Source organism: Bos mutus, chromosome 22 (genome assembly GCF_027580195.1).
Source record: "Bos mutus isolate GX-2022 chromosome 22, NWIPB_WYAK_1.1, whole genome shotgun sequence".
NCBI classification, from domain to species: domain Eukaryota; kingdom Metazoa; phylum Chordata; class Mammalia; order Artiodactyla; family Bovidae; genus Bos; species Bos mutus.
The window spans coordinates 57,099,960-57,127,230 of NC_091638.1; the positions used below are offsets into that span (position 1 = coordinate 57,099,960).

Genomic DNA, 27,271 nt, shown 5'->3' on the forward strand with positions numbered 1-27,271 from the left:
TTTAGACTGCCACACCTTAAGTCAACAACAATTTTCCGTGTCCCTGTGGATGAGAGTGGAAGCTCCTGTGGCTCTGGAGTTGGCACCCCGAGGGGGCCCCAGCAGACTCTGAAGATACTACACTTGGCTGACTTCACTGCCCTGCCCCAAAGATCCCTGACCTCAGCATCCTGCTCTGACTCCTCAAGCTGCTCTTTAAAGATGCCATGCCCTCAGCAACTCCCCAGGTGAGCCAGGGTCCAGGCTGGCTGAGAACAGATGCCAGACACCCCAGTTTTATTCCTCCAAAGCAGATTTAGGGAGGGGCACAAATGTTTCCACAGAGCTGAGGTTGAGCAACTGGCTACAGAAAGCTGAGAGTACAGTGTTCCCAGGCACAGGAAGGCTCCCTGTGTTTCACCTCCAGACAGCAGAGGTCCACAGGATCAGGGCCCCGACTTCATGCCCTGACTCCTGAGGAACCTCACCTTCCCAGACAGTCGGTTCTGTGGCAGCATCTCCCCTCAAGGTTCCAGGCTTTGGCCATTTCACACACGTGCAGTGACAGACCTGGTTCTCTGCCCTGGGACCCACCCAATTCCTGCCTACTGCTCCAGCCCCACCTGGGCTCAGAGATCAGTCTTTCAAAGTAGAGGTGGGAGGACCCCTCCTCAGTCACTCAGGAGAGTGAGCATCAAGTCAGATGGCGTGTGTGCCAACCTCCTTGTGCCCGAGTTCTGGGAAACTGGCTCCGTCTATATGCCTGAGACCAAACCTTATATCCCGGTTACTGAAACTGAGCTCCAGGCTTGCAGTAAGCGTCGGGTCCCCACACTGGTAATGGGAAAGGCCTGCCTTGATTTTGCCAGATCCGTCCCAGCACGCTGATACGGGCCCTCTTGTTGCCACCCATTTGTGTCATGGATCCCTATGACCTACTCTACTTGCAGCTGGGGGAGCCCATCATTGTCTCTAGAAGAAGCTTCCTGAGTGCTCCCCAACCGTGGGTGGGCAGCTCTTTTCTGTCCTCCTCAGTCTCCAGGATGGATGAGCTCACACTCCCTGACATTTGGCTCCAGACACCTGAGTTCCGCCTTCCCTGTCACAGACCAGGTCTGGTTGGATGCTGGTGGCCTCGGGGTCAGGGCAGTGCAGGTTGAAAAAGGGAAAAGGGTGAAGTGAGGACTCTTTCTGGAGCAAGACCCTAATGCCTGGAACCCTGAGGCCACGCTGAGTCCTGGGAAAGAATAACAATGTGGAAACCATGCTCCCTCATCTGGAATCTTCATCACCTCCCACACAGAATTGTTGTATTACAATTGATGACGTCTACACGTCACCTAGCACCTCACCTGCAGCATAAGTGCTTTGTAATTACAAATTTTCTTCCACTCACAGTCAATATCCCTCTGACCCAGGCTTTCCTATCAAGACTTAGGAGTTCCCAGAAATTTGGAATATAGCAGAACACTGGGAAGGGCGTTAAGAGAATTCACATAGTACACAGGGCTCTGCTGCCAACTCACTGAGTGAATGGAAGCAAATCCATGTAAAATGGGAGGCTGGACCAGAGCAGAGATTTTTAAACTCCCCCCCGGGCCCTTTTCTTTTAAAGCAATGGAACCATGTTTTCCAGGGGAAATACACTGAGAGATGAAAGTCCAGAGCTGCACTGGCTAAAGTGGGGCTGGAGTCCTCCAACACCTCTGACGGGAACCATCCAGTGACTGCAAAGTGAGCTCTGCGTCCACGGAGCTTCCTTTACCATGGAACTAAGACATCTCTAAGGGCCAGAGCCAGCGTTCTCTGCTCCTTCCACCACCGCCACACAGCACATCATCAAGGTCGGTACACTACACACGGCACGCCCGAGACGGTGGCAGTGACCCCGAAGACAGAAAGGACCTTACCGGACCACCTTTGTGCCATTCCGGAGCACCTGCATATCCACGGCGTAGGTACCATCCGCATGGGCCACCAGGTTGAGCTCTGAAAATTCTGCCTGGAAAATAACAGGAGGGGATTAAGAGCGTGGATTTCACCTTATGTGTTTCTTACTATGATAGAACATAACTAAATAAAATTAGCAGTAGGGGAGTGAGCCCTACAGTCCTGACTCTGAGAGCGCCCCCCCATAAAGCAGCAGCAGCAGTATCTTTTCCACCAAACATGTATTTACAGTTTGCAAAGCATTTTCCCAAACTGATCCCATCTACTCTCATAGCCATTCTATGAGGCAGGAGGGACAGAAATATTATCCTTATTTACCAAAGGAGCAGTTAAGTGACTTTTCTGGACAAACAAAGCTTACTGTTGGCCGAGACAGGAGCAAAACTCAGGGCTTCCGACTCCCCACCCAGCATCTTTTGTGCTGCCTCTCTGCAGAGCAGGAATGCAAACTGAGGCAAATATGCCCTTTCTCAGTCTCAACACAAAAGCACTAAGTTTTCATTTAGGAAATCGGGTTTCGGTACTGCTCTGGCTCAATGAGATGCATAAGATGTTCAGGCAAGTTACTTATTCTCTCTGGGTGGACAGTTTCTCCCATCAATAAGATGGAAATAATTTTTATCAACCTTGCCTAACAAGTTATTTTAAGAACTGAATGCAGCAATGGATAGAAAGAGTAAATCTGTAAATCCCAGTACACTGTGTAAGGAATGATGAGTAGCTTCTATCGTTACAAAGAAAATACATGTTCTGTGTAAACTGGACATCCCCCCTCCCGCTGACTCAAATGGACCTAATCCCTACTTATCATGAAGCAAAGGGAAGATAAAAAAAATGAGCCTTTCAGGACTTCACTGCATTAAAACCAGGAGGTGCTCTTTGTTCAGTTCTCTCTGAAGTGCAGCCTTGGGCACAGAGGAGGCCTCATTGGAGGCTGCACACCTGAGTGGCAGACATGTATCTACCAAGCAAGGCCTTGCCACCACAGTGGAGGTGTGGCCGTGTCCTCAGAAGACGCTCCTCTACAGTGTTCCTCAGCCCGAGGACCTTGCACCCCCAGAGGCCCTAAGAGCTACACTGCTTGCCTCCCTAGAGACCCCAGAGCCATGAAGAGAAGTCAGGGGAGTTGAAAGATGCAGGCTTCAAGACCGGGTCTCATAGAGAGAGAAATCCTGGAAAGGGTAGGGGGAGGAGGTAGAGAGCCTAGAAGCTAGTGATAGACCCTGATCTTTCCACTTGGCAGCACCAGATTGTTCACTCCAGAGTGTCAAGTGGGCCCCACGATGATGCAGATGCAATCCTGGGCTCCAGGGTGGTTACCTGTTCCACTTTGATATCATAATCTCCAAGGATTTTTTTGCCCCGAAAGCACTTGGCCCTGGAAAAAAAGGAAAAAAAACAAACAAACAAACCCACGCCTATTAGTTTTGTACAGGTGTTTGTCATCAGAAATTCACTTTCACAAAGATGAGGAGGCCGACGGCACACAGAATCCCAGAATGAGAGTCAAGAGACTTGGGTCAGTGTTAGACCTTAGTCTGCTACCGGATCACCATGAGAGAGCCTCCAGGCAAACCATGGCCTTTCCTTTCTAAAATAAACCAAAAGGCCTCTCACTCTCAGGCTGTCCGCTTCTATGAAAACAGTTGCTGTCATGTTTTGGCTACAAGTGAAGTCCAGGAGTAGGATTTCCTGGTGAGACTCCTGGTACAAACCAGGTCAGTTTATGCCTCACTGTAGTCTCCTTATCTTTTTCCCCATCCTGCGTTTCACTCTGGTTTTCTAGTTGGTTTCTACCCTTGGAATTTTAGTTTCTGAAGAAACTAAAACTATTTTACCCCTTCATACCCATACTTCCAGAAAGGATTTGAGGTAATTGATAATTTAAAAAGCAAATATAACCAATAAAACAAGGAGGAAAGGACAGTCAATGAATGAAGCAGAGTTAATTATACCAGAAAAATAGTGTGGGGGCGGGGCGGGGGGGCGGAGAGGCTTCGGAAAAGTACTGTAATTGAACACAAAACCTCTCCTGTGTTTCTGAACAGTCAAGGGGATGAGTCAAGCCTAGATAAACCGTACTTATTGTCTTCCCATTTTGTCACAAGCCAGAGGAACCTCACAGTCCAGCTGCTGGTAAGAGGACTGAGTTTGTGCTTGTATTTATAGCCAGTGCTACTCTGCCCTTCACCTACCCTTCCTCTCATGAGAGTTTCTTATCTGCCTTTTTAGGCTGCTTCTCCATCTGTCAAAAGGGCCTTTCCACCCCGTACCTAGGTTGGCCTTGCTTTCCCAGTGCTTGAAATTTCAAATCAGCACGTCTCACTGGAGGTTTTCTTAAGTCCCTCTCCGAAACAAAGGGCTAAACTAACATTTACTAGGAATCATATTCTAGGAATTATATGTTAGTTGCTTTCAAGAACATCTCATTTAACTCTCATAACTACTTTTGAGATGGGAAGAAGGGCATTCATTTTTGAGATGAGGAAACAGAGACTCAGAGGAAAAACTGGCGTATTCAAGGTCATACAGCAAGTGAGTGACAGAAGCAATAATCACGCGCTAGTCTGAACCCAGAGCTGTCGGCCCTGCACAGCACTGTCTCCCTCTGCTCGTTCATTCTTGCCATCTTCATTCCCACCATTACGAAAACTGACTTGACGTGTATGCTGCGTCACAAGTTTCTTGTCCCATTTTCCTTCTTCCACTGAGAAAGCGCGTGAAGTTGTGAGCGCTAGTTCCATTTCAAATACTTCCCGCCCCAGTTCCTGTGAACTGCCCAGGATGGGGCCAGGCTATTTCCTTTCCTCTCTGGTCCTGGAACAGTCTGTTCCAGGAAGTTGTCATTTGTCCTGTCCAAGTCCCTAGCTACCCTCAAATTGCTCCTCAGAGGCACTCAGCCATCCTAGAACTGGATCACCGAAGTTCATCTCCGTACCTCTGCCCCAGTTCCTTACTGTGCTTCATCAGCTTGCTTCCAGAGCCCCGCTCAACATTCATAGCTCAGCAAGCCCCTCAGGCAAAGGACATGTAGCACATCTTATTTGTGGGTTTAAGTAATAGTCTACGCACTGCTCTATCACTGCTCTGGGGATCTTGTGGACTCTGTAGGTCTTTGTCCACGACTCTAAACAGAAGTAACTGGAATAAAAAATGATCCCATGAGGGTCCTCGCTTGTGTTGGTGAGCTGTTTCTACCTTGCTACCAGCAATGTTTTCCTGATGCTTCCTCCCAGCTTCCCATCTCTAAATACCTGCCACCCCAGTCTTAACCAGTGGTGGAAGAATGGTCTCAGAACTGCTCGTCTCAGAACTGCTTATTTCAGTTTAACAGTAAAAGACTGGTTAATGATAACAATGCATCGTAAACCCTTCAGCAGGAAAGGAGAATAAATGTTTTGCGGACCATTTGTTTTGTGTGTGGCAGTTTTTAGTTTTTAAAAATCAGTACTATTTAATGGAAACAACTTGAAAAAAAATCTGTCACAGAATTTGAGATCCAATTAAAAAAAAGTTTAATGAGAAAAGAGGTCTCCTTCTGTGAGGTATGTCCCAGAGGCATAGACAATAACCTCTCATTTGGTACGACGTCTTGCATTTTCAAAGCACATCTCTTGCCTTATATGTTCCTTACAACTCTGTGAAGTGGCCAGGATAGACTGTGCTGTCCATTTGACTAATGGGGAAAGAAAGCCAGAGCAGCTAAATAATATGCTCGAAATCACAGAGAAGTTCACAGGAGCTAAGCCTAACACTAGTAGTTTATATCTAGGTACTTAGATGCTGCCAAGTTTTTAAATTCACTCATTTATTTTGTGGGTTTTGAACATTGATATTGAAGGTATAATTATAGATTCTGGCTGTGTTTATCTGCCACTTCCTGCACCTGCCCGTTGACCAAGTTGGCTAATGACCCTGTTTTCATGCCTTCTCCCCACCCCCACCTCTCCAATTATCTTAATGTCTTTTCCTGAAGGTAATTTGCCCTGTTGGAAATCTCAGTTTGTGTTTCCTGGCTCCAGGTCACTGACCTCTCTTGGCTGTGCCACGTCCTACAGAACAGAAGCCAAGGTGGCAGGCAATGGAGCAGGCTTTGGTGGCAGCCAAGGTGGCAGGCAACAGAGCCTTCTTGAGGATGAGCACATTCTCCCAGGTGTCTTTGTGGAAAATTTTTTGTAGTTTACAAACAAGTGACAGAATTACTTCCTGATCCTAAGAGAGCACTGTTAGGAAGCAGTGGGCTAGGATCCAGAGGGCTCTGGATCACAGGGCCTAGAATCACAGTTCAGGTGGGAATCCTAGCTGTGCACTTTTTTGGTTCTGTGACTTCTGGCAAGTGGCTTAAATGAAAAAAAAAAAAAAAAGTATGTCAGATGGCTAAACCAAAAACTCTATTTTCAAAAGAACTTAAAAGTATAAGATGAAAAACACATTTTCCCCCTCCCATTCCTCTTATCCATACCCCTCATTACCCCTTGCAAGTATATCCTTCCAGTGTGGGGAAAATGTATGCATATATTTGCCTTCATGTATGCTTCGAACATACACATGGCATCATGCTATATACATTCTTCTTTCTTGCCCCATAATTTTTTTATTGCATTTAAAAATATATCAGTCCTTTGGGGTAGCATATATATTTTAAAATACTAATTCTTCCAATCCATGAATGTGGGATATCTTTTCATTTACTACCTTATAATAACTTTGTATAGAGTATAATTGAAAAAAATACTGAATTAATATGTTGTATGCATGAAACTAATATTGCAAGTCAGTTCTACTTCAATTAAAAAAAAAACAACAAATCTTAGTGATATGCTTTTAGCACATATTGATAAGACTTCTTTCTTTGTAATAGTTCAATTCCATTTCCAGTGTTTGGACTGTTTTTGCTATTACAAACAGAGCTACAATGGCTGACAACTAAAACTATACTTATAAGATTATTTTTTCCAGCTTTACTAAGGAATCATTGACAAATAAAATTGTACTATTTTCAGTGTTCACCGTGATGACTTGATATATGTATGCTTTGTGAAATGGGATAACCACAATCGGGTTAACTGCCACACCCATCACCTCACATTATCACCCTGTGTGTGTGTGTGTGTGTCCGTGAGCGTGCACTGAGAACACTTCAGATCTACTCTCTTAGCAAATTTCAAGTATATGATACAGTATTGGTAACTGCAGTCACCCCATTGTACATTAGAAGGATAATTTACTGTAGAAGTGCTGGTGCAGGGAATAGACAGAAATTTTACTGATGTCAGCACACTGCCTCCCACCCAAGAAAAAGATTATACCACACTCCACAGTGTTTGAGCATCTGGGAAAGTTACTTCACCTCCCTTAATTACTCCCCTCAGTCCCTTGCTTACGTTGGGCAAAGAGAAGGGTCTCAGTAAGGACTTTCTGACTGCCAGTCTTGTCAAATCAATCCAGTTCACTCCCTCATGCTCAATCTAAACAGAAACCAAGATGTACATCCTTGAAGCACAGACTAAAAATATCTATGGTGCCTGGGTTGTCAATTTCCCCCTATTGTCACATTTTCTTAACAAGCCTACCAGCTGAGGATCTATGTGAGTTTAATGGCCTGCAGCTTCCTTGAGGGACGAGGCAATGAACCATCTCCCCTCACTGCTAAAATGAGTAGAGGCTTCTAGATTTAACTCTTCTTACTCAAGGCACAGAACACACTCAGGAATTCCCATCCACCAGCCAACTAGGGCTCATAAGGCTGAGGAGACCTCATCAGAGATGATTCCGCTAAGGCCACCTCAAAACTTGGCCCAACTTTGGCAAGCCCGGCTTAAATACTCCCTCTTTGCGCATGGGAAAATGGAGAAAGGTCTAGAAACAGGAGTTGAGTTCAGGCCTATTTCTACCACTTCTCAGCTGTGTGACTTTGGGCAAGTAACAGCCTTTCTGAGCCTCAGATTTGTCAAGTATAAAATAGGGCTAATAATGATTTTCATAATGATAGTAAACATTCACTACATACTAACCACTATTCTAAGAAGCCCCAAATATTCTATGTATTTTACCTCATTTAATAATACCAGGCTGTTGTGAAGATTTAATGAAGCCAGATAAAAATAAATGACATGAAAGTGTTTTGGAAACTCTGAAATATTATGCAAATATAAAGTTGTTGTTGTTCAGTCACTCTGTCGTGGCCGACTCTTTGAGACCTCACGGACTGCAACAAGCCAGGCTTCCCTGTCCTTCACTATCTCCTAGAGTTTGCTCAAACTCATGTCCATTGAGTTGATCATGCTACCCAACCATCTCATCCTCTGTTGACCCCTTTTCCTCCTGCCCTCAATCTTTCCCAACATCAAGGTCTTTTCCAATGAGTCGGCTCTTCACATCAGTTGGCCAAAGTATTGGAGCTTCAGCTTCAGCATCAGTACTTCCAGTGAATATTCAGGGTTGATTTCTTTTAGGATTGACTATTGGCAAAATGCAACAAACATTCACATACCAGGGATTATTGCTGTCTCACCACAGCCAACAGGATTCTTTCTCTTCTGAACTTTTGTCTCATTTATCATCTACTCATGATATTTGGCTCATGGCCTCATCATCTGATATTACCTTTCAAACTCAGTTATCTAATAACCTGTGTCATCACTCCCCAACTCCAGCCTCAGACCACTAGATTATAGAGCAATACTTCAAAGCAAGGAATATGAATACAAACCTGGATTTTTCATCATCTTGGATTTTAAATATTGATTATGTTCTTCTGTCATATTATGTGCTCTGAGTTAAGGCCTGTACAAATAGAATCGTCCTATCTATAGATTTCCAACTCCTTCCAACTCCTCCTTATTCACAATCAGGGCTTGTTTCTTCACTGGAGATGTTAGGAGTGATGGTGTTGGCTGGAGAGATGTAGAAAGCCAGAACAGGCCGCCTCAGGACTGAGTGGACTGTGTCTCTACAGGTCCAGCCGTTTCCTCCTTTCTTCTCGCATGTGCACATCCCAGGGTGTCATGTTCTTTCTTCCCTCTTCTTCCCCACATGAAAATCTGTTCTCAGTTTCCATCCACACTGGAACTAAAGGATCTAAAAACAGTCTGGAGTGTAAATCCCCCCAGGGTGCCTAAAGTTCTTACAGGGATCAAAACTTCAAGCTAGAAGATGAGAGCACTAATGAAGTACCTAGGGCTTCCCAGGTGGCTCAGTGGTAAAGAATCTGCCTGTCATTGCAGGGGATACGGGTTCGATTTCTGGGTCAGGAAGATCCCCGGAGAAGGAAATGGCAACCCACTCCAGTGTTCTTGCCTGGAATATCCCTGGACAGAGGAGCCAGGTGCGCTACAGTCCATGGGGTCACAAAAGAGCAGGACACGACTGAGTGACTAAAACAAACAGTGTGCTCAGTAGCGCCTGGCACTGATCTGGACATTTAACTCTAACAAGACGCTTAGTTTCTGGCTCTTACTGTCTCTAACTCGGGCCCTATTCTTTTGGCCAAGCATCTCAAGGCATCAAGAAGTTAGAAAATAAACTAGGAATAGTAGAGGAGGCCATCTCCCACCCTACACTCAAAGGCTGACTCAGGCCTGCCCATCTTGGAGAGTCTGTGAGTGCCTGCCGCCACCCCCTGGCAGCAAGTGTACTGCAGACGTGCCTCACTCCCAGCGCAGCCACCCACTGAGTCAGCTCCTCTGGCCCAGTGACAGCCCTTCAGGTGCTTATTTGCTGCCCTGACAAACCATGTCTGAAAATTCACCGTTTCTGCTAAAAAGTGTGTGTCCACACACCCCAAGCTAGAGAGTTGGCTTTCTGCCATCTGTAGAAAGAAAGGATGTGATCTGTGAGTAAATTCAGCAACAATGCACTGAACACCCAGTGGTAGGTACTGGAAATGTAAAAACGCATCAGTAGTTGCCAAGTAGAGAAAGCACAGTCTAGAAAGAGACCGATATTCCTATGGGTAATCGCTAAGGACCCTTTCAACTTTTAAGGTTTATAATGAATATTCACATCCCCGCCGTCCAATCTTTTCCTTTAAAAATATTTAGTGCAGACAACTAAAACAACAGCAATGAAAGCTTCCCATAGCTCAGGAAGACGCACACTGAAAAGGACGCTTCCTCTATTTTCATGAAGCTTGCGGGTTAGCGGGGAACAGAAGCATGAATAAAAGGTGATAATACGTGGTATAAGCAAGCGGTCACAGCGGTGCAGACAAGGCGCTGTGGGAACCCGAAGGAGGAGTTCTCTTTGCCTGCAGGAGCCTGGGAAGGCTCCAGGATGCAGCTGAGCCTTAAAGAATGAGGAGGGCTTTGCCACACAAGAAGCAGAGAGCACAGTGGTTGCCTGCGCACAGAGCTCTGCAGTGCCTAGCTGCCTGGGGGCAGGGCAGGCAGGCTGAGAAGCAAGAGTTGAGGCTCCTTGAAAAAGGGAAGGCCATTAAAGGACTTTAGACTTCAGGCTGAGAAATTAGGATGTAAGAGCTAGCCTCCAAAAGACCTTTTTAAAAATTTTGTATATAAAATTAAAAAAAAATTTTTTTATTATGGAAAATTCTATCTTCGGTAACTAACATTTGGCCAATTTTTTTCATTTATCACCTTGACTGTTGTTGTTGGGACTACTGTTTGAGTGCTCTTTGTTTGTTCTTAATATTTTGTCTGTGCAGTGCAGCAGGTGGGATCTTAGTTCCCAGATCAGGGATTGAACCCACGCTCTCTGCAGTGGAAGTCTGGAGTCTTGACCACTGGACCACCAGGGAACTCTCTGTTTAAGTGTTTTAAGACAAATCCCAAATATCATGTTATTTTTCTTGCAAAGTTTTAAGTAATATCTCTAACTGGTAATGGCTTAAAAACTTTTTTTTCCCCCTGTGGCAAAATACATATACATAACAAAATTTGCCATCTTAACCATTTTCAAGTGTACAATTAGTGGCATTGAGTGTATTCAGTGTTGTGCAACCAAAATCACTATTTCCAAAATGTTTTCATCATCCAAAATAGAAACTCTGCTGCCATTAAGCAGCAACTGTCCATCCCTCACCCCTTCCCAACTCCACAGTCTCTGGTCACATCTAATTTACCTTTTTTTTTTTTTTAATAGATTTGCCTATCTTAGGGTAACAACTTTTTAAATAACAATCAGTATTTAATAATTAATAATAATTTAAAGCATCTCTGTGCTTCGTCGCTCAGTTGTATCTGTCTCTTTGTGACCCCATGGACTGTAGCCCACCTCTGTCCATGGGGATTCTCTAGGCAAGAATACTGGAGTGTATTGCCATTTCCTTCTCCAGGGGATCTTTCCAACCCAGGAACTCTGGTCTCCTTCATTGCAGGCGGATTCTTTATGGTCTGAGCCACAAGAGAAGCCCAAAAATACTTGAGTGGGTAGCCTATCCTTTCTCCAGGGGATCTTCCCGACCCAAGAATCGAACCGGGGTCTCTGAGACAACGCGGCTTCTCAGATCTTACGCACATCTGATTGTGTCACCTCTCTGCTTACAATCTTTGGCAGTGTCTTGGGAGACAGTTGGGAAAACTTGAATATTATGTGTCTTTTCTGAGTCTATATTCAAGTTTTCACAACTATCTCCCAAGACACTGCCAAAGCTTTTAAGCAGAGGTGACATGATCAGATGTGCCTACGATCTGAGAGGCCACATTGTCTGGGACGCAGAAGAGATGGGAGGGAGCCAACCAAGGCTCCAGATCATTTGGGAAGCAGCCGCAGTAATGAGATGTCAAGATTTGCTGTCTTCCTGGTACACGGCAAACCAACAGCTACTGCACAACACTCATCAGGCAACTCAATGGAGCATCTGATTGATTAGGCCTAGGAACTTAGAAGCCAGCTGGCAAACAACACTGATGTTAAGAAATAGGATTTAATTATGTGACAGAAAGTGGTACAGGACAGACACCTCATACAGATGTTCTGGAACAAAGACATAAATGAGAAGTAAAATAGGTGGTAAAGAAAGAAAAGAAAGTGAAGTCGCTCAGTCATGTCCGACTCTTCACGACCCCATGGACTGTAGCCTACCAGGTTCCCCTGTCCATGGGATTTTGCAGGCAAGAATACTGGAGTGGGTTGCCATTTCCTTCTCCAGGAGATCTTCTGGACCCAGGGACTGAACCTGGGTCTCCCACATTGTAGGCAGACACTTTACCATCTAAGCCACCAGGGAAGTCACTTAGTTGGTAAAGTGAAAGTGAAGTCGCTCAGTCGTGTCCGACTCTTTGCGACCCTGTGGACTGTAGCCCACCAAGCTCCTCTGTCCATGGGATTCTCCAGGCAAGAATACTGGAATGGGTTGCCATTTCCTTCTCCAGGGGATCTTCCCAACCCAGGGAAAGGGGTTCTTAAATCCAATTTGGATTTGTAATCTAATTCATAAGTCATAAAACTCTTTTAGTACATGGAAAAACATCTGTTATGGGTAATTGGTTTAGGAATAAGAAAAAAATAGGAAAAAGTGAATAGTTTTCTGGATAAAGGCAATGTTCTGCAGCTGGTCCTTGGTATTATTATTAACTCAGTGATTAAGTAGTTAAATCAAAATCTCTGCAACTTCCTAGATGGAAAGCAAGCTGCATGGTGTTTTCGTTAACAATCATATAAATGATCTGGGAAAGAATGCAATGCCAAGTTTGCAGATGGCATTCAGCTCTTCCAGGGATTAAAATGCCAAGTCGATTAGGGATAAAGTGAAAGAAGATGTGGACGTGGGCAGTAAAGTGGCAGAGGAGTTTTAATGTGACTAACTGTAAGAAAACATATTCAGTGGAAAATGATTTTATCAGGGGATCATGAGTGTTCAACTACGATTCAAAAAAAGAACCTGAAATAACAGAAAACTGTTTCCTTAAGACACTGGTCCTATGAGATGTAAGAGAAAAACACAGAAAGACAGAGATTGAAAGGTAAAAAAAATGTTGATCATCATTAGAAAGTTTATTGGAAACTCAGCATAAAGGGTTTCTTTTACGCTGACTTCATCTTGTACAAGTCACAGTACTTTCATACTTGTGATACGGCATATCAGGTCCACTTGTCTAAACACAAATGACATGAGGGAAGTAGAAATGGCCCAGAGAAAAAGAAAACAAAATGAAAAGTCTCTGGTTTTAGGAAGGGCTGATAGAATGAGTCTTCTTCAGTCTGTAAAGGTCCAAAGGGGACAGAAGGGTCTAAAGGAGGGAAAGAGACCTTGAGAGATGACATACTATGCATCATTTATCCCAGACAACCAAAGTAATCTCCCAATATTTCATGCCTTACAGGAACTCATTTCAATGTTATTGGTTTTGTAGGAAAATGAAGATCAGGTAAATGAAGTGACTTGCTTAAAAGCAGCAGTTAGTAGGAGGCAGAGCTAATAAAATTAAATTTCAGCACTTGGGATGACCAAGTTTAGAAACTATATATTCCTTTATATGGGAATTGTGCATGCTAAGTAGCTTCAGTCATATTCAACTCTTTGCAACCCTACGGACTGTGGCCCGCCAGGCTCCTCCTCTTCAGGCAAGAATACTGGCATGGGTTGCCATGCCCTCCTCCAGGGGATCTTCCCAACCCGGGGATTGAACCCACGACTCTTAGATCTCCTGCACTGGCAGGTGGGTTCTTTACCACTAGTGCCACCTGGGAAGCCCAAGATTTATTTATATTGGCTGTGGAGCACAGCATGTAGGATCTTAGTGCTCTGACCAGGGATCAAACCCGTGCCCCCTGGAGTGGAAACATGGAATCTTAACCACTGGACTGCCAGGGAAATCCCCTGGACATCCATGGGAACTGTGCTCCACTCATTTTTGTGGCCTCAATGCCTGTCCGACTCTTGGACACACCGTAGATGCTCAGGAGACGTTTATGGAGTTATTGGAATGAATACAGCTAGACATTTGGAGGTTAATAGCAGAGACAGAGTAACCATGCTCAGTCTGACAAGAGTCCTGGGCTTGTAGATCTCTGAGGACACCTATTGAGTTCTTCTCTGGAGTTTATAAAATTCCCTCCAGAGACGTGCAGGAAGGCTTTAACCGACTTAGATGGCAGATGAGATCCCTTCAGGAAAAAAAGCCAAGTTCTGAAAATGACTAATTCCTGAGTAAACACACCAGCTGTGACCAGTTGGGAACAGAAAATCACTTTCTCTGAGCAGATTTTCTGAAGATCTCTATTTTTGGGGATAATTAAATGATGCAGTATCACAAGATAACGAGATTATCAAACACTGGTGCGGGGGGGAGGAACAGAATCCTGTAACTCACGACGACACGTGATGGGAAGATTAGACGCATTTGTCTGTGATTACAGTGGAGCTACAGACAGAATGCTTTGGAGTCATAGGACAGTCCTGACCAGCTTATAAAATTAAATCAGGCTGATTTGATACTAAAGTAGGTCGGTACTAATGTATGCTCTGGAGAAAACTTCAAGCAAATATAATTTTGAAAGATGTGATTGTTTTTATACCAGAAAAACAGGGATCCTGGCCTTGACAAATACCCAGGTTTAACTCTAGTGTCAGGTCAAAACTTATACCCATGATCACCACTACCATCAAAGCCATCTATTTCTAGATACACAGACGGGTCCTCCCTGATCTGGCCCCATTCTTCTATGCTAAACTAATCTCTCGGTGTTTCCCTCCTGCAAGATGGCCCCAGAGTCTGCGTGAATTAGGAAAAGGCATTCCTTCCTCCAGTTGGACACTCCTGCTTCAGGGTACGCAGCTTGGCAGGTAGAATGTGCGTTTCACCCCTGTCTCCTTGGTCAGATGCCCTTGTCAGTCAATACCCTGCATGAACACATGCAGCTGCCCTGTCTCGCCGTCGTTCACACACTGAATGCCACCAGTAGGCCAATCTGCCACTCACAGTTTCCCAACCACCTCCTGTCAAACTACCGCTTCTGTGTGTTGGTCCATTTAGAGATCACCCTTTTCTCAGAGTATCCAGTATATGGAAGCAAACTAAATGCCCACCAACAAACAAATGGATAAAGAAAATGTGATATACTGATTCAGCCATTTTTTTAAAAAGGGAAATACTGCCATTTGCAGCAACATGGATGAACCTGGAGGACAGTACGCTAAGCGAAATAAGGCAGACACAGAAAGATAAACACTGCATGATCTCACATGTGGAATCTAAAATAGTCAGACTGAGAAGCAGAGGATAGAATGGTGGTTGTCAGGGGCTGGGGGTTTGGGGGAATGAAGAGATGTCGATCAAAGAGTTCAGAGTTCCAATTATGCGAGGTGAATGAGTTCTGGAGAGCTGATGGACAGCATGAGAGTAAGCAATACTGTATTGGAAAACTTGAAATCTGCTAGGAGTTCCCGCCAAAGAAGACAAAGAAGAATGGGAAGAGGAAGAGCAAGGAAGAAGAGGAGAAAAAGTGGAAAGAGAAGAAGAAGGTAATCTCAAAGGCTGTGCTTTTCTTCTTACATTTGCTGTATGGTGAGACACACTGATTGATATTCAAATGTTACCTGAAACTTGAGTTCTGGGAGGAACTGCATTGGGTCATGACACATGATCCTTTTTATGTATCATATTTGCTAAATGCTGTTTAGCAAAATGTTTAGAAATCCAATTTGCTAAAATGCTGTTAAGAATTGTTGCAACTATGTTTATTGAGGATTTGGGGTTGTGGTTTTCTATTTTTTGTGGTGTCTTTGGTGTCAGAGTAATAATTCTGGCTTCATGGAGGGAGTTGGGAAATAAGAATTTTTGTGGAACTTGTATTATCGCTACCATAAATGTTTGGGAGTGTTCATCTGTAAAGCAATCATAGACTTTCTACTTTGGGTCCAGGAATAAATATTACTTTATCATATATTGTGCTTTTTAATACCTAACTGGATGCAATTAGTTAACCTATTACAAAGAGTGAATGCATCTAGATTTTTTAAGTGCACTGAGACAAATATAATTTTCTCACTGCTCTGATGCAAATTATCGTCAAGGTTATCCTTGCCTTAAGAAAACTGGATGGAGAGGCTTCCATTTTCTTTTCTGGTACAAATTTTATGAATTATTATACCATGTATCCTAAAGCTTGTTTTGTAGTTGTTTTTCAGTTGCTAAGTCATATCTGACTCTTTGAGACCTCATGGACTGCAGCACGCCAGGCTTCCCTGTCCTTCACTATCTCCTAGAGTTTGCTCAAACTCATGTCCATTGAGTCAGTGATGCCATCCAACCATCTCATCCTCTGCCACCCTCTTCTCCTTCTGTCTTCAATCTTTCTCAGCATCAGGGTCTTTTCCAATGAGTCAGCTCTTTGCATCAGGTGGCCAAAGTACTGGAGTTTCAGCTTCGGCATCAGTCCTTTCAATGAATATTCAGGACTGATTTCCTTTAGGATTGACTGGTTGGATCTCCTTGTAGTCCAAGGGACTCTCAAGAGTCTTCCCTAACACCACAGTTCAAAAGCATAAATTTCTGGGGCTCAACCTTCTTTATGGTCCAACTCTCACATCAGTACATGACTACTGGAAAAACCATAGCTTTGACTAGACAGACCTTTGTCAACCAAGTGATATCTCTGCTTTTTAATATGCTGTTTAGGTTGGTCATAGCTCTCCTTCCAAGGAGAAGCATCTTTTAATTTCATGGCTGCAGTTACCATCTGTAGTGATTTTAGAGCCCAAGAAAATAAAGTCTGTCACTGTTTACATTTTTTCCCTACCTATAGACTGGATGCCATGATTTTAGTTTTTGAATGTTGAATTTTAAGCCAGCTTTTTCACTTTCCTCTTTCACCTTCATCAAGAGGCTCTTTAGTTCCTCATCACAGATGTTATTTTAAAATCACCTTGACTATTTATTACTCATCTCCCCAACCAAAATGTAACTTTTCTGAGAGCAGAGATCTTGCTGGTGTAATAACTGCAGTGTCAGTCATCTGTCCAGCTCTATTATAATGCCTGGTACATGTTAGGTACCCAGTAATATTTGTGGAAAGAATTAATTAGTATGTTAAGTAACTAGCACAGTACCCATTCACACATTTTACATCCTTTTCTTCCCTTTTTTTTGTAAAAATCCCTAGGTTAAACAATGTGCCTGTGTGAGTCCTTTGAAATGAAGAGCATTTCAACAAAATGAATTCACTGAATGCTGCTCAGGCATTTATAAATATAGACAGAAATATGGTCATTTATAGGATATTATAGAATTTGAGGACTTGATTTCCATTCCAAGTGCTTCAAGTACAATAAAGAATATAAACAGCCAAGCATTAGAGAGGGATTCCCTGGTGGCTCAGACGGTAAAGAATCTGCCTGTCAATGTAGGACACACAGGAAATGCAGGTTCGATCTGGGAAGATCCCCTGAAGAAGGAAATGGCAACCCACTCCAGTGCCTGGGAAACCCCATGGACAGAGGAACCCGGTCGGTTACAGTCCATGGAGTTGCAAAGAGTCGGACACAACTGAGCGACTAACACTTTCACTTTTACTTCAAGCATCACAGAAGCATAATAAAGTTTTAATTTTTATCACTTTGCTGATGCATTAATTCTGTCTGTGATACTACATCACTGGTGCACAGTTCACACAGCAGACTGAAGGAAATAAGAACACAGCTTTCTCTTCATTCTGCTCTCACTAGCAAAGGAGACTTGACCCTCTTTTCTCAGTCCAAGTGCAAACTGCCACGACTGGTATTATCAGCCTACTCACCACTGTGGCTGGGCAGAAACATCCTTGTACCTCAAGGCAACAACACTTTGGATTTCCAAATTCAAACCCAGGTGGCACATTCCATTCTACAATTTTCCAACTGGCACCAATTCAGGAGGAGATATTATTCACCAGAATGGGCACTGACGACTGAATTTTGGCAGGCTGGGAGAACTGTCGCTGTCCTGGAAGACACATGCCACGGGCTCCCAGGTGCACCAGGGCTTAGTAACATGGAACCAAAGGTGCTTTGAACGGAGAAACAGACCTCAGATGCTGCATTCTCATTTTTATAGGTGAAGAACCTGAGGCTTAAGGGGAAAGGTGGGCCAAGGTCACGAGTGGGAACCCGGTGGGAACTCTGATCTCGTCTCAACAGAGCTCTTTTTGTTATACCAAGTTTAGCTTAGGGTGGATTTGGACAGAAGCTCATGCCTTAGTATCGAAGTATTACTATAACGGTGCTCTCCAGGCTCTCTCCTCTGCAGTGAATTTGTCCCTCCTCTCAACCACCTCTAATGAGTCACTGAGGATACACGGCCCTTACATTCAACAAGTCCAAAGGATAGTTTTAAAAACCAATAATTGTATCCTTAGTGTCTCCATACATTCCTTTGAAATAGTCTACCATCCAGTTTTTATAATGAAATATATTCTATAAACCTTTAAAAATATTTTCATTATTTATTCATTTAACAACGATTTATCAACGTGGGTACCTACTATTTTTCCAGCAGTATGCAAAGCAGTGGGTGAAGGGTAGGAGAATGAAAGACTATAGACCCAGACTTTACCCAGCTCTGCCACAAAGAATTAAAACAGTGTTAACAGAAGTACAGGAGATTATTTATCCCAAAGTCCGAGTATCAGAATTATATCAACTATAGTAAAATTGATACCAGCTAAGCTCAAATACTTTGTCCACCTGATACAAAGAACTGACTCATTGGAAAAGACCTTAATGCTGGGAAAGATTGAAGGCAGGAGGAGAAGGGGACAACAGATGATGAGATGGTTGGATGGTATCACCGACTTGATGGATATGAGTTAGAGCGAGCTCCGGGAGTTGGTGATGGACAGGGAAGCCTGGGCAATGGCACCCCACTCCAGTACTCTTGCCTGGGGAATCCCATGGATGGAGGAGCCTGGTAGGCTTCAGTCCATGGGGTCCCTAAGAGTCGGACACAACTGAGTGACTTCACTTTCACTTTTCACTTTCATGCACTGGAGAAGGAAATGGCAACCCACCCAAGTCTTCTTGCCTGGAGAATCCCAGGGACGGGGCAGCCTGGTGGGCTGCCGTCTATGGGGTCACACAGAGTTGGACACGACTGAAGCGACTTAGCAGCAGCAGTAGCAGCAGGGAAGCCTAGTGTGCTGCACAGTTCATGGCATCGCAAAGAGGCTGACATGACTGAGTGACTGAACTGAACTGAAGCACTAATTACTGACTAGTGACTTTACTCACCTTATTCAATTAACCCTCATATCAGTTATATAAGACAGTTAGCATTATCTCCTAATCGTACAGATAAGATAACCGAGGCACAGAGAATAATTAACTTGTTCAAGGACATATAACTACTTAATGGTTGGATTCAGGATTTGAGATCAGGCAAACTGACTCCAGAGCAGATCTTAATCATTGTTTCACGCTACTTCTAAAATATGGAATTATTTTAAAAACCATAAAAAGAGAATTTAGATTTTTAAATGCTTTTAAGAGGATTTAGATTTTCATGCATGATTTTCTATTTTAGTTTCAAAATAAAAATTTGTAATAAAAGCAATTAAGAGTAACAATTCCTATTACTATTTTTAAATGGCTTCTTGGGAAGTATAATTTTTGTAATAAAAATATAGCCTAAAAAATGGAAAATGAATACAGGATAGTACAGACAACCAACATCTTTAGGTACAGGTTTGTAACCTTCTCACTAATAATCAACCATTGTAAGTATTAATCCCCTTCTTTTTTCCCATAGTGGCATTCAAGAGAAAAATCTATAATTCTTGAAACTGAACTTTCAGTTTTGCTTTTTAGTTAAGACATATATATGTTAAAGCTCTTTTATTTCTTTTATCACATCTTACAGGAAGAAACATCTCTTTATAATTTCTTATGCTCAGTGGGGACTTGGTGATTGATGGATATAAAGATTTTGTTTTGCAAGATGAAAGAGTTCTGGAAGTCGATTGCATAACAACATGAATATGCTTAATAGTACTAAACTGTACATTAAAAATGGTTAGGATGGTAATGTTTACATTACATGTACTTTACCACAATTAAAAATGAAAATTTCTTGTGCTCTTTTAGAATTATAATACTTAAACTTCAATTGCTAACTTTGGACAAATAAAGTCCCAGACATTCCACATATGTGACTTTCTGTTTGTGTTATAGTACAGAGAAAGAAGTGATAAGTTTTTATTACAGGGTGAATAACAGAAATTTTGTGTAGCTTAGGAATTCATCTGAATTGTATTTTCTTCATATGTAATTGATGGGGAAACAGTGGAAACAGTGTCAGACTTTATTTTGGGGGGCTCCAAAATCACTGCAGTTGCTGACTGCAGCCATGAAATTAAAAGATGCTTACTCCTTGGAAGGAAAGTTATGACCAACCTAGATAGCATATTCAAAAGCAGAGATATTACTTTGACAACAAAGGTCCGTCTAGTCAAGGCTATGGTTTTTCCAGTGGTCATGTATGGATGTGAGAGTTGGACTGTGAAGAAAGCTGAGTGTCAAAGAATTGATGCTTTTGAACTGTGGTGTTGGAAAAGACTCTTGCAGGTCCCTTGGACTGCAAGGAGATCCAACCAGTCCATTCTGAAGGAGATCAGTCCTGGGTGTTCATTGGAAGGACTGATGCTGAGGCTGAAACTCCAGTACTTTGGCCACCTCATGCAAAGAGCTGACTCACTGGAAAAGACCCTGATGCTGGGAGGGATTGGGGCAGGAGGAGAAGGGGACAACAGAGGATGAGATGGCTGGATGGCATCACTGACTCAATGCACATGAGTTTGAGTGAACTCTGGGAGTTGGTGATGGACAGGGAGGCCTGGTGTGCTGCGATTCATGGGGTCGCAAAGAGTCGGACACAACTGAGCGACTGAACTGAACTGAACCACATGGTTTCTTTCTTTTTTTAAATTGAAGTATAGTTGATTTACAATGTTATATTAGTTTGGGGTGTACAACACAGTAATTCAATATTTTTATAGATTATGTTCTATTTAAAGTTATAATATTATAGTTTTATATCTATTTTACACCTCCTAGCCAGTACCTCTCAATCCCCTTCCCTCCTCTTGCCCCTCCTTTAAGCACACAGTTTCCAAAGGCATTTTTAGGCTCTGACAGTCTGGGAGTTGGTAGAATTTCAATATGTAACGTGGAAAGGACACTTCAAAAAGAAAACTGACTTAAACAAAAGTATTGCAGCATGAAAGTGTAATTCACAAAGCTCTGCTAAGTGGTGGCGTTGTGATGGTATAATCAGGATATACATACGCCAGAAGGGCTGTGAGGATAAGGTTGAAAGGTAGGATGGAACCAGTTCCTTGCTTCCTGGTTTGCCAATAACCAGGAGAGGAACCGCTGAAGACCCGTGAAGCTAACAATTTGGAATCTTGGGAATGATGAAACAGAAACCTTAAGACACATACTCTGGAAGAGAGATATCTACTTAAATGTTATTTCCCAGGTTCTTGATTTTGTATTATACTTTGGGGATTTTTTTCCAGGATAAAGAGGAAATCCTGAGGCCAAATTAGTTTCCCTCTTCGTGTCAACAGTTCTGATATGTGTCTATGTTCACTTGAATGACTTAAAGACTTAAAAGCCTGTCTCTCTATTATTTATGTGTAGGAAATATAAAACTAGGTCATCAAACCCCACCTCCCATCCCAATGCAGGAATCTATACTATAACGTTCATAACAAGGGGTCAACAGAAAAATTACTATTTTTCAAGTTTCTTTTGTTTTGTTTTCCTTTTCAGGCAGCTGATGGGACAACATTTATTTGAGGACCTTATATAAGTTGTGCTATTCTATATCTGCCTTTAAGTGGCCTTTTTCCAGTTAACCTTATAATTATGACATGTTTTCATGGTAATACATAAAACCTTGGCTCATTTATTATCATTGTGTGACTATATCACAATTTACTTATCTTTTTTCACAATGATGGATACTTAGGTTATTCTGAATGTTATTATAAATTATGCAGAGTTTATCTTTCTTTTAAATGGGGTCCTTTGTGCAAGTCTTTTTCCTTTAATTGTCTGGCAATTACACATTTCTATCCTTGGTGTGGTTACCACCAACTTTTTTTTTTTAAACATGCACATTTTATTTATCAAGTTTAAATTTAATCAGTAGCTTTACTATCCTCCCAAGTTTTAGTATATTTCAAGACTGATCACAGTTCTTCTCTCTTTACTCTCTTTACTCCCTGTCACATATTATTGCCTGATATCTTAATTTCACCTTATTTCCATGCTCTCTAAATTAATCATTATTTTTGTTGTTATTCTGTACTGTCATTTTTTTCTATTTTGATTTGTTTTAGATTTACTCACATGTATACCTATTTCTCTGGGCTTCCCTGATAGCTCAGTTGGTAAAGAATCCGCCTGCAATGCAGGAGATCTGGGTTCAATTCCTGGGTTGGGAAGATTCCCCTGGAGAAGGAAAAGGCTACCCACTCCAGTATTTTGGCCTGGAGAACTCCATGGACTGTACAGTCCATGGGGCCGTAAAGAGTCAGACGTGACCGAGTGACTTTCCCTTTCTTTCACTTTACCTATTTCTCTAGTCTCTATTGTTTTCTTCATGTCACTACTTCCTTTTGTGTTCAATTTCCTCAATTTCCTGCTTCTTCTTTTGTTTAAATATTTATTTATTTGTTCTTTTACTTATGTGGCTGTGCCAGGTCTTTGGTTGTGGCACTTGGGATCTTTGATCTTCATTGATGGATGCAAGGCATGTGGGATCTAGTTCCCTGACCAGGGATCGAACCTAGACCCCTGTGGAGACTTAGCCACTGGATCAGCAGGGAAGTCCTCAATTTCCTGCTTCATGAAGAATATCCATTTTTATTAGTCCTTTTAGAAATTATCTCTGAGATGTAAATTTGATATCTTTATCTGTCTAAAGTTGTCTCTATTTTACCCTCACTCTTGAACAAAGGTCTAACTAGATGGAAAAGTCTAGATTGGGTGGGATTTCTTTTTTCTCTAAGCTTTTGAGGGCATTATTCTTTTGTTTATTTTGCCACTGTTCTTGGCTCAATTGTGATTTCCTGTAGGATATCTCTTTTATCTTTGGATGTTCTTAATACCTACTTTTAATCTTCGCTGCCATGCAGTTTCACCACAGTATTTCTAGAACTGGCTTTATTTCTATTTATCCTTTGGAACTCAGTGTGCTTCCTAACTGAGGTCTTTCATCAGTTTTGGAAAAGTTTCAACCATTACCTCTGAGTATTGTCTCTTTTCCATTCTTTCTATTCTCTCTTTCTAGAACTATTATTAGACACGTATTACATCTTCTCATTCTATCCTGCATGTCTCTTAACTTTGCTTTCATATTTTTCTTTTCTTTTTCTCCTTGAGAGGCATTGTGGGTTATTTCTACCTCATCTTCCAGTTTACCAGTTTTTCTCTTTAGCAGTGTCTAATCTCCTGTTTAAACTCTACTTGTCATATCTACCTTATATTATTCATGGTGTGTGTGTATTAGTTGCTTAGTCATGTCCGACTCTTTGCGACCTCATGGACTATAGCCTGCCAGGCTCCTCTGTCTATGGGATTCTCCAAACAAGAATACTGGAGTGGGTTGCCATTCCCTTATTCAGGGTATCTTCTCAACCCAGGGATCAAACTCGGATCTCTTGCATTGCAGGCAGATTCTTTACCATCTGAGTCACCTGGGAAGCCCCATTATTCCTGGTATCCATTTCTAAACTCATATTCTTAATTTTTTATTTGTTCTTAATTGTTTAAATATATTAATTTTATGTATTAAAAAAATCATCTTATAGTTTTAGATCTTTTATCACCTTAAGAGGGTTTTTTGTTTTATTCTGCTAGGTACCTCAGGGTATATCACTGGCTGAGTATAATTTTTATGTTAATTAATCAACTTTCAGGATCCATATCACATAGGTAGTAGAAATATAAACTCTGAACCCAACTTCAAACAGACCTATCATTTTGAATTCTGAGACAGACTTTTTTCTTCTCAGAGACTAGGCTGAGAAAGACAACTTTCTTGTGTCTATGTATCAAGGAGATTTTTTTTCTAACCACCATGTTACTGAAAGTCCCATCTCACTTGTGGGTTTCAGCTTTAATGCTCGTCTTATGAAGACTCAAGTCTTCATTTTCTCTTCCTGTGTGTGTATTTAAATCCAAGTTCCAAGGTTACCAACACAGATATCTCAAGAGGCCCAATACAGCATCATGTGACACACTTACAGCTCAGTTTGTCTTCATTTTCAGCCGCGGAGAGTCCCTTACTTTCCTGCAAGTTCAGCTATGTATTAGAATGTTGTTACTTTTTATTCAGAGCTGTTAGGAGTTTAGTGGTAAAAGATTTGGGGGTTTGAGTCCAAATTACTGCTGTAAACAGAATTAAGATCATTCTGTTTTTCTGAGCTTCAGATAAGAAGTTGAAAAGTAGACTTCAATTCAGCAAACATTTATTGGTCACTTACCTGATGATGAAATTTTTATGTGTCAACTTGGCTAGGCTCTTGTGCCCTGCTGTTTGGTTAAACACTAGTTTAGCTGTTGCTATGAAAGTATTAGGTAGATGTGATTAAAATTCACAATCAGTTGACTTTAAGCAAAGGAGATTATACTTGATAATGTGTGTGGAACTCACCCAATCAGTTAAAAGCCTTAAAAGCAAAAACCCAGGTTTCCCAGAGAAGGAATTCTGCCTCAAGAGTAACAGAAAAATCTCTCCTGAGTTTCCAGCCTGCTGGCCTGCTCTACAAATTTCAAACTTAAGTGTGCAAAGTCAACTCTTGCCCGAGTTCCTAGCCTGTAGCTTGCCCCACAGATTTTGCCTTGCCAGCCGCCACAACCACATGAACCAATTCCTTAAAATCAATATACACATCTATATATCTCCTATTGGATCTGTTTCTCCACAGAAACCTAACTGATGTATTCATTGTGAATAAGGCCCTGTGATGGACAAAAAGATGAATAAGATTCAATCACTTTCCTTGCCCTCGCAGAACATATAATCTAGTGATAGACAAATAGTTACCCCCCAAAATAAAGTGCATGTTAAGTCACTTCAGTCGTGTGTGACTCTGAGACCCTATGAACTATAGCCTGCCAGGCTCCTCAGTCCATGGGATTCTCCAGGCAAGAATATTGGAGTGGGTTGCCATACCCTTTTCCAGGGGATCTTCCTGATCCAGGGATTGAACCTGTGTCTCCTGCATTGGCAGGCAGGTTCTTTATCACTAGGCTACCTGAGATAACTCAAACCATTATAAAGTTTAAAGGTTTAAGCCTTTAAACCTTTACAAATTTAAAGGTCATATTATAGTTTAAAGGTTATTTGTTCACCTATTCCATAAACATTTATTAAGCATCTGTTGTTAGTGGGATGCTGCTAGTTGCCAGAGATAGAAAATGTAAAGCACATATATCTCCCTTGGAACATTGTCTAGTGTGGGAGTCAGGTACAGATAGATAAAATATAGCATGTAAGTACAAAGGTAGAGACAGGTAGATTCTATTATGTGAGTAGCCGAACTCAGCATGGAGGGTCGGGGAAGTCACCCTGGAAGAGGTGATGCCTGATAGCCCATCCTAAATTTAAATGGGACTTGTCCAGTTAGTCATGTCCAACTCTCTGTGACCCCATGGACTGCAGCATGCCAGGCTTCCCTGTCCTTCACCATTTCTGGAGTCAGGTCAAACTCATGTCCATTGAGTTGGTGACACCAACCAACCATCTCATCCTTTGTTTTCCCCTTCTCCTCCTTCCTTGAATCTTTCCCAGCATCAGGGGACTCAGCTAGGCAAAAGTGAGGTATGGATTCTAGGCAAATGGACAGCATTAGCAAAGAAATGGAAGTAGAAAATAACAGGTTGCAAAGTTCCTGCATATAAAATATGAGGGAGGAAATGGTGGGAGACGGGGCTAAGAAATAATACGATGGAAGGAGGGAGCATAATGTTGAAGGTTTCTTGAAGTGGTGTTTCAACTTGATGGAAAAATGAGTAATATTTTAATAGGTGAAGATGAGGAGAGAAGGAAGAAAACATAGTATTCTGGGAGAAAACACAGGATGCATGAAGGGGACGCTGGAAAATAAGAATACAGAGGTAGATTATGGCCAGACTAGAGAGCTCTGCCTGCCTGATGACTCCCAGAGAAGAGGCTTAAATGTACTCCCTCAGGTAGTGGCTAGAGGCCTGTGACAAACAGAAGCTAATCAGGAAATTGCGGTTATAAACACCTACCACCTCCAAGGGCTTGGAAGGCCCTGAAAGACACACCTGGCCGTGGCATTCAGCTCCCTCGGAACGACCAGGAAACATCTGTGCCACCGTGACCTGCCTGAATCCGCTCTCTCCCCATCCTTCTTGGCACTGCAAAAACTGGGAACAGAACAAAGGCTAAGGCAAGCCCCAGCCTGGGTTCTAGAGAAAAACAATAACAAGAGGGGGGCCAACCTGATTTATTAGCGGAGAAGAAGAGGTGGACCCTGTCAGGTCTCATCAAGGAGAATATAATAAAAGACTCATTGTTACTGTTTTCTACCCTTGTGAAATGGGGCTCTCGACAGTAAACTGTGATTGAATGAACACTGGCCTGGAAAGGAAACCTGGGTTCTAGTCCAGATTCTATCACTAGCTTGCTGTGTGGATTAGACAAATTGTTTCACTTCTGTGGGTCTCTGTTTCCCCATTTACTGTGGCTACTAGAAAAGTTAAAATTTTACATAAGGCTCACATTTGCCATCTGCATTATATTTCTACTGGACAGTGTTGATTTAAACCTCTGCCATGCCCAGCAAAGAAGGTGACAGTATATCTCTTTGACCAATATCTTTAGGATAAAACATGGACCCCTAAACTTCCTCACACTCTACCAAAACACACTTTATTTGGTGCCAACAGCATATGGATTACTTAGAGTTCTTGCAGTGGACAAAGTCTACAAGTGAGGGAGACAAATGAAGAAAGTCATTCTATTTTGTACTTAAATAATGGAGTGCTGTTTCATAGAAGCAAATGAGACTTTCAGCAAGGTTTTTCATCTCTATGCCAGTTTCCCCTACTGTAAAATGAGATAACCCTTTCCACTTTGCTTTTCAATTGGCATTTCCCAAAGCTTCTCATACAATATCTCACTCAACATTTACAACCACTTAGAGATTTAGATTGGAGAAGGCAATGGCACCCCACTCCAGTACTCCTGCCTGGTGGACCCTGGTGGGCCTCCGTCCATGGGGTCGCTAAGAGTAGGACACGACTGAGCAACTTCACTTTCACTTTTCACTTTCATGCATTGGAGAAGGAAATGGCAACCCATTCCAGTGTTCTTGCCTGGAGAATCCCAGGGACGGGGGAGCCTGGTGGGCTGCCATCTATGGGGTCGCA

General features: G+C 42.4%; 1 protein-coding gene across 1 annotated transcript in view; it reads right to left on the reverse strand.

The window, feature by feature from the left end:
* Positions 1-27,271, reverse strand: part of SYN2 (synapsin II) — a 158,301-nt gene that overhangs the window by 46,011 nt on the left and 85,019 nt on the right. Inside the window, exons 2-3 of the mRNA XM_070360221.1 lie at positions 3,250-3,307; positions 1,890-1,981 (exon numbers count right to left, since the gene is read on the reverse strand). Coding sequence (XP_070216322.1) covers positions 1,890-1,981; positions 3,250-3,307 — 150 coding nt within the window. The remainder of the gene's footprint in view (positions 1-1,889; positions 1,982-3,249; positions 3,308-27,271) is intronic.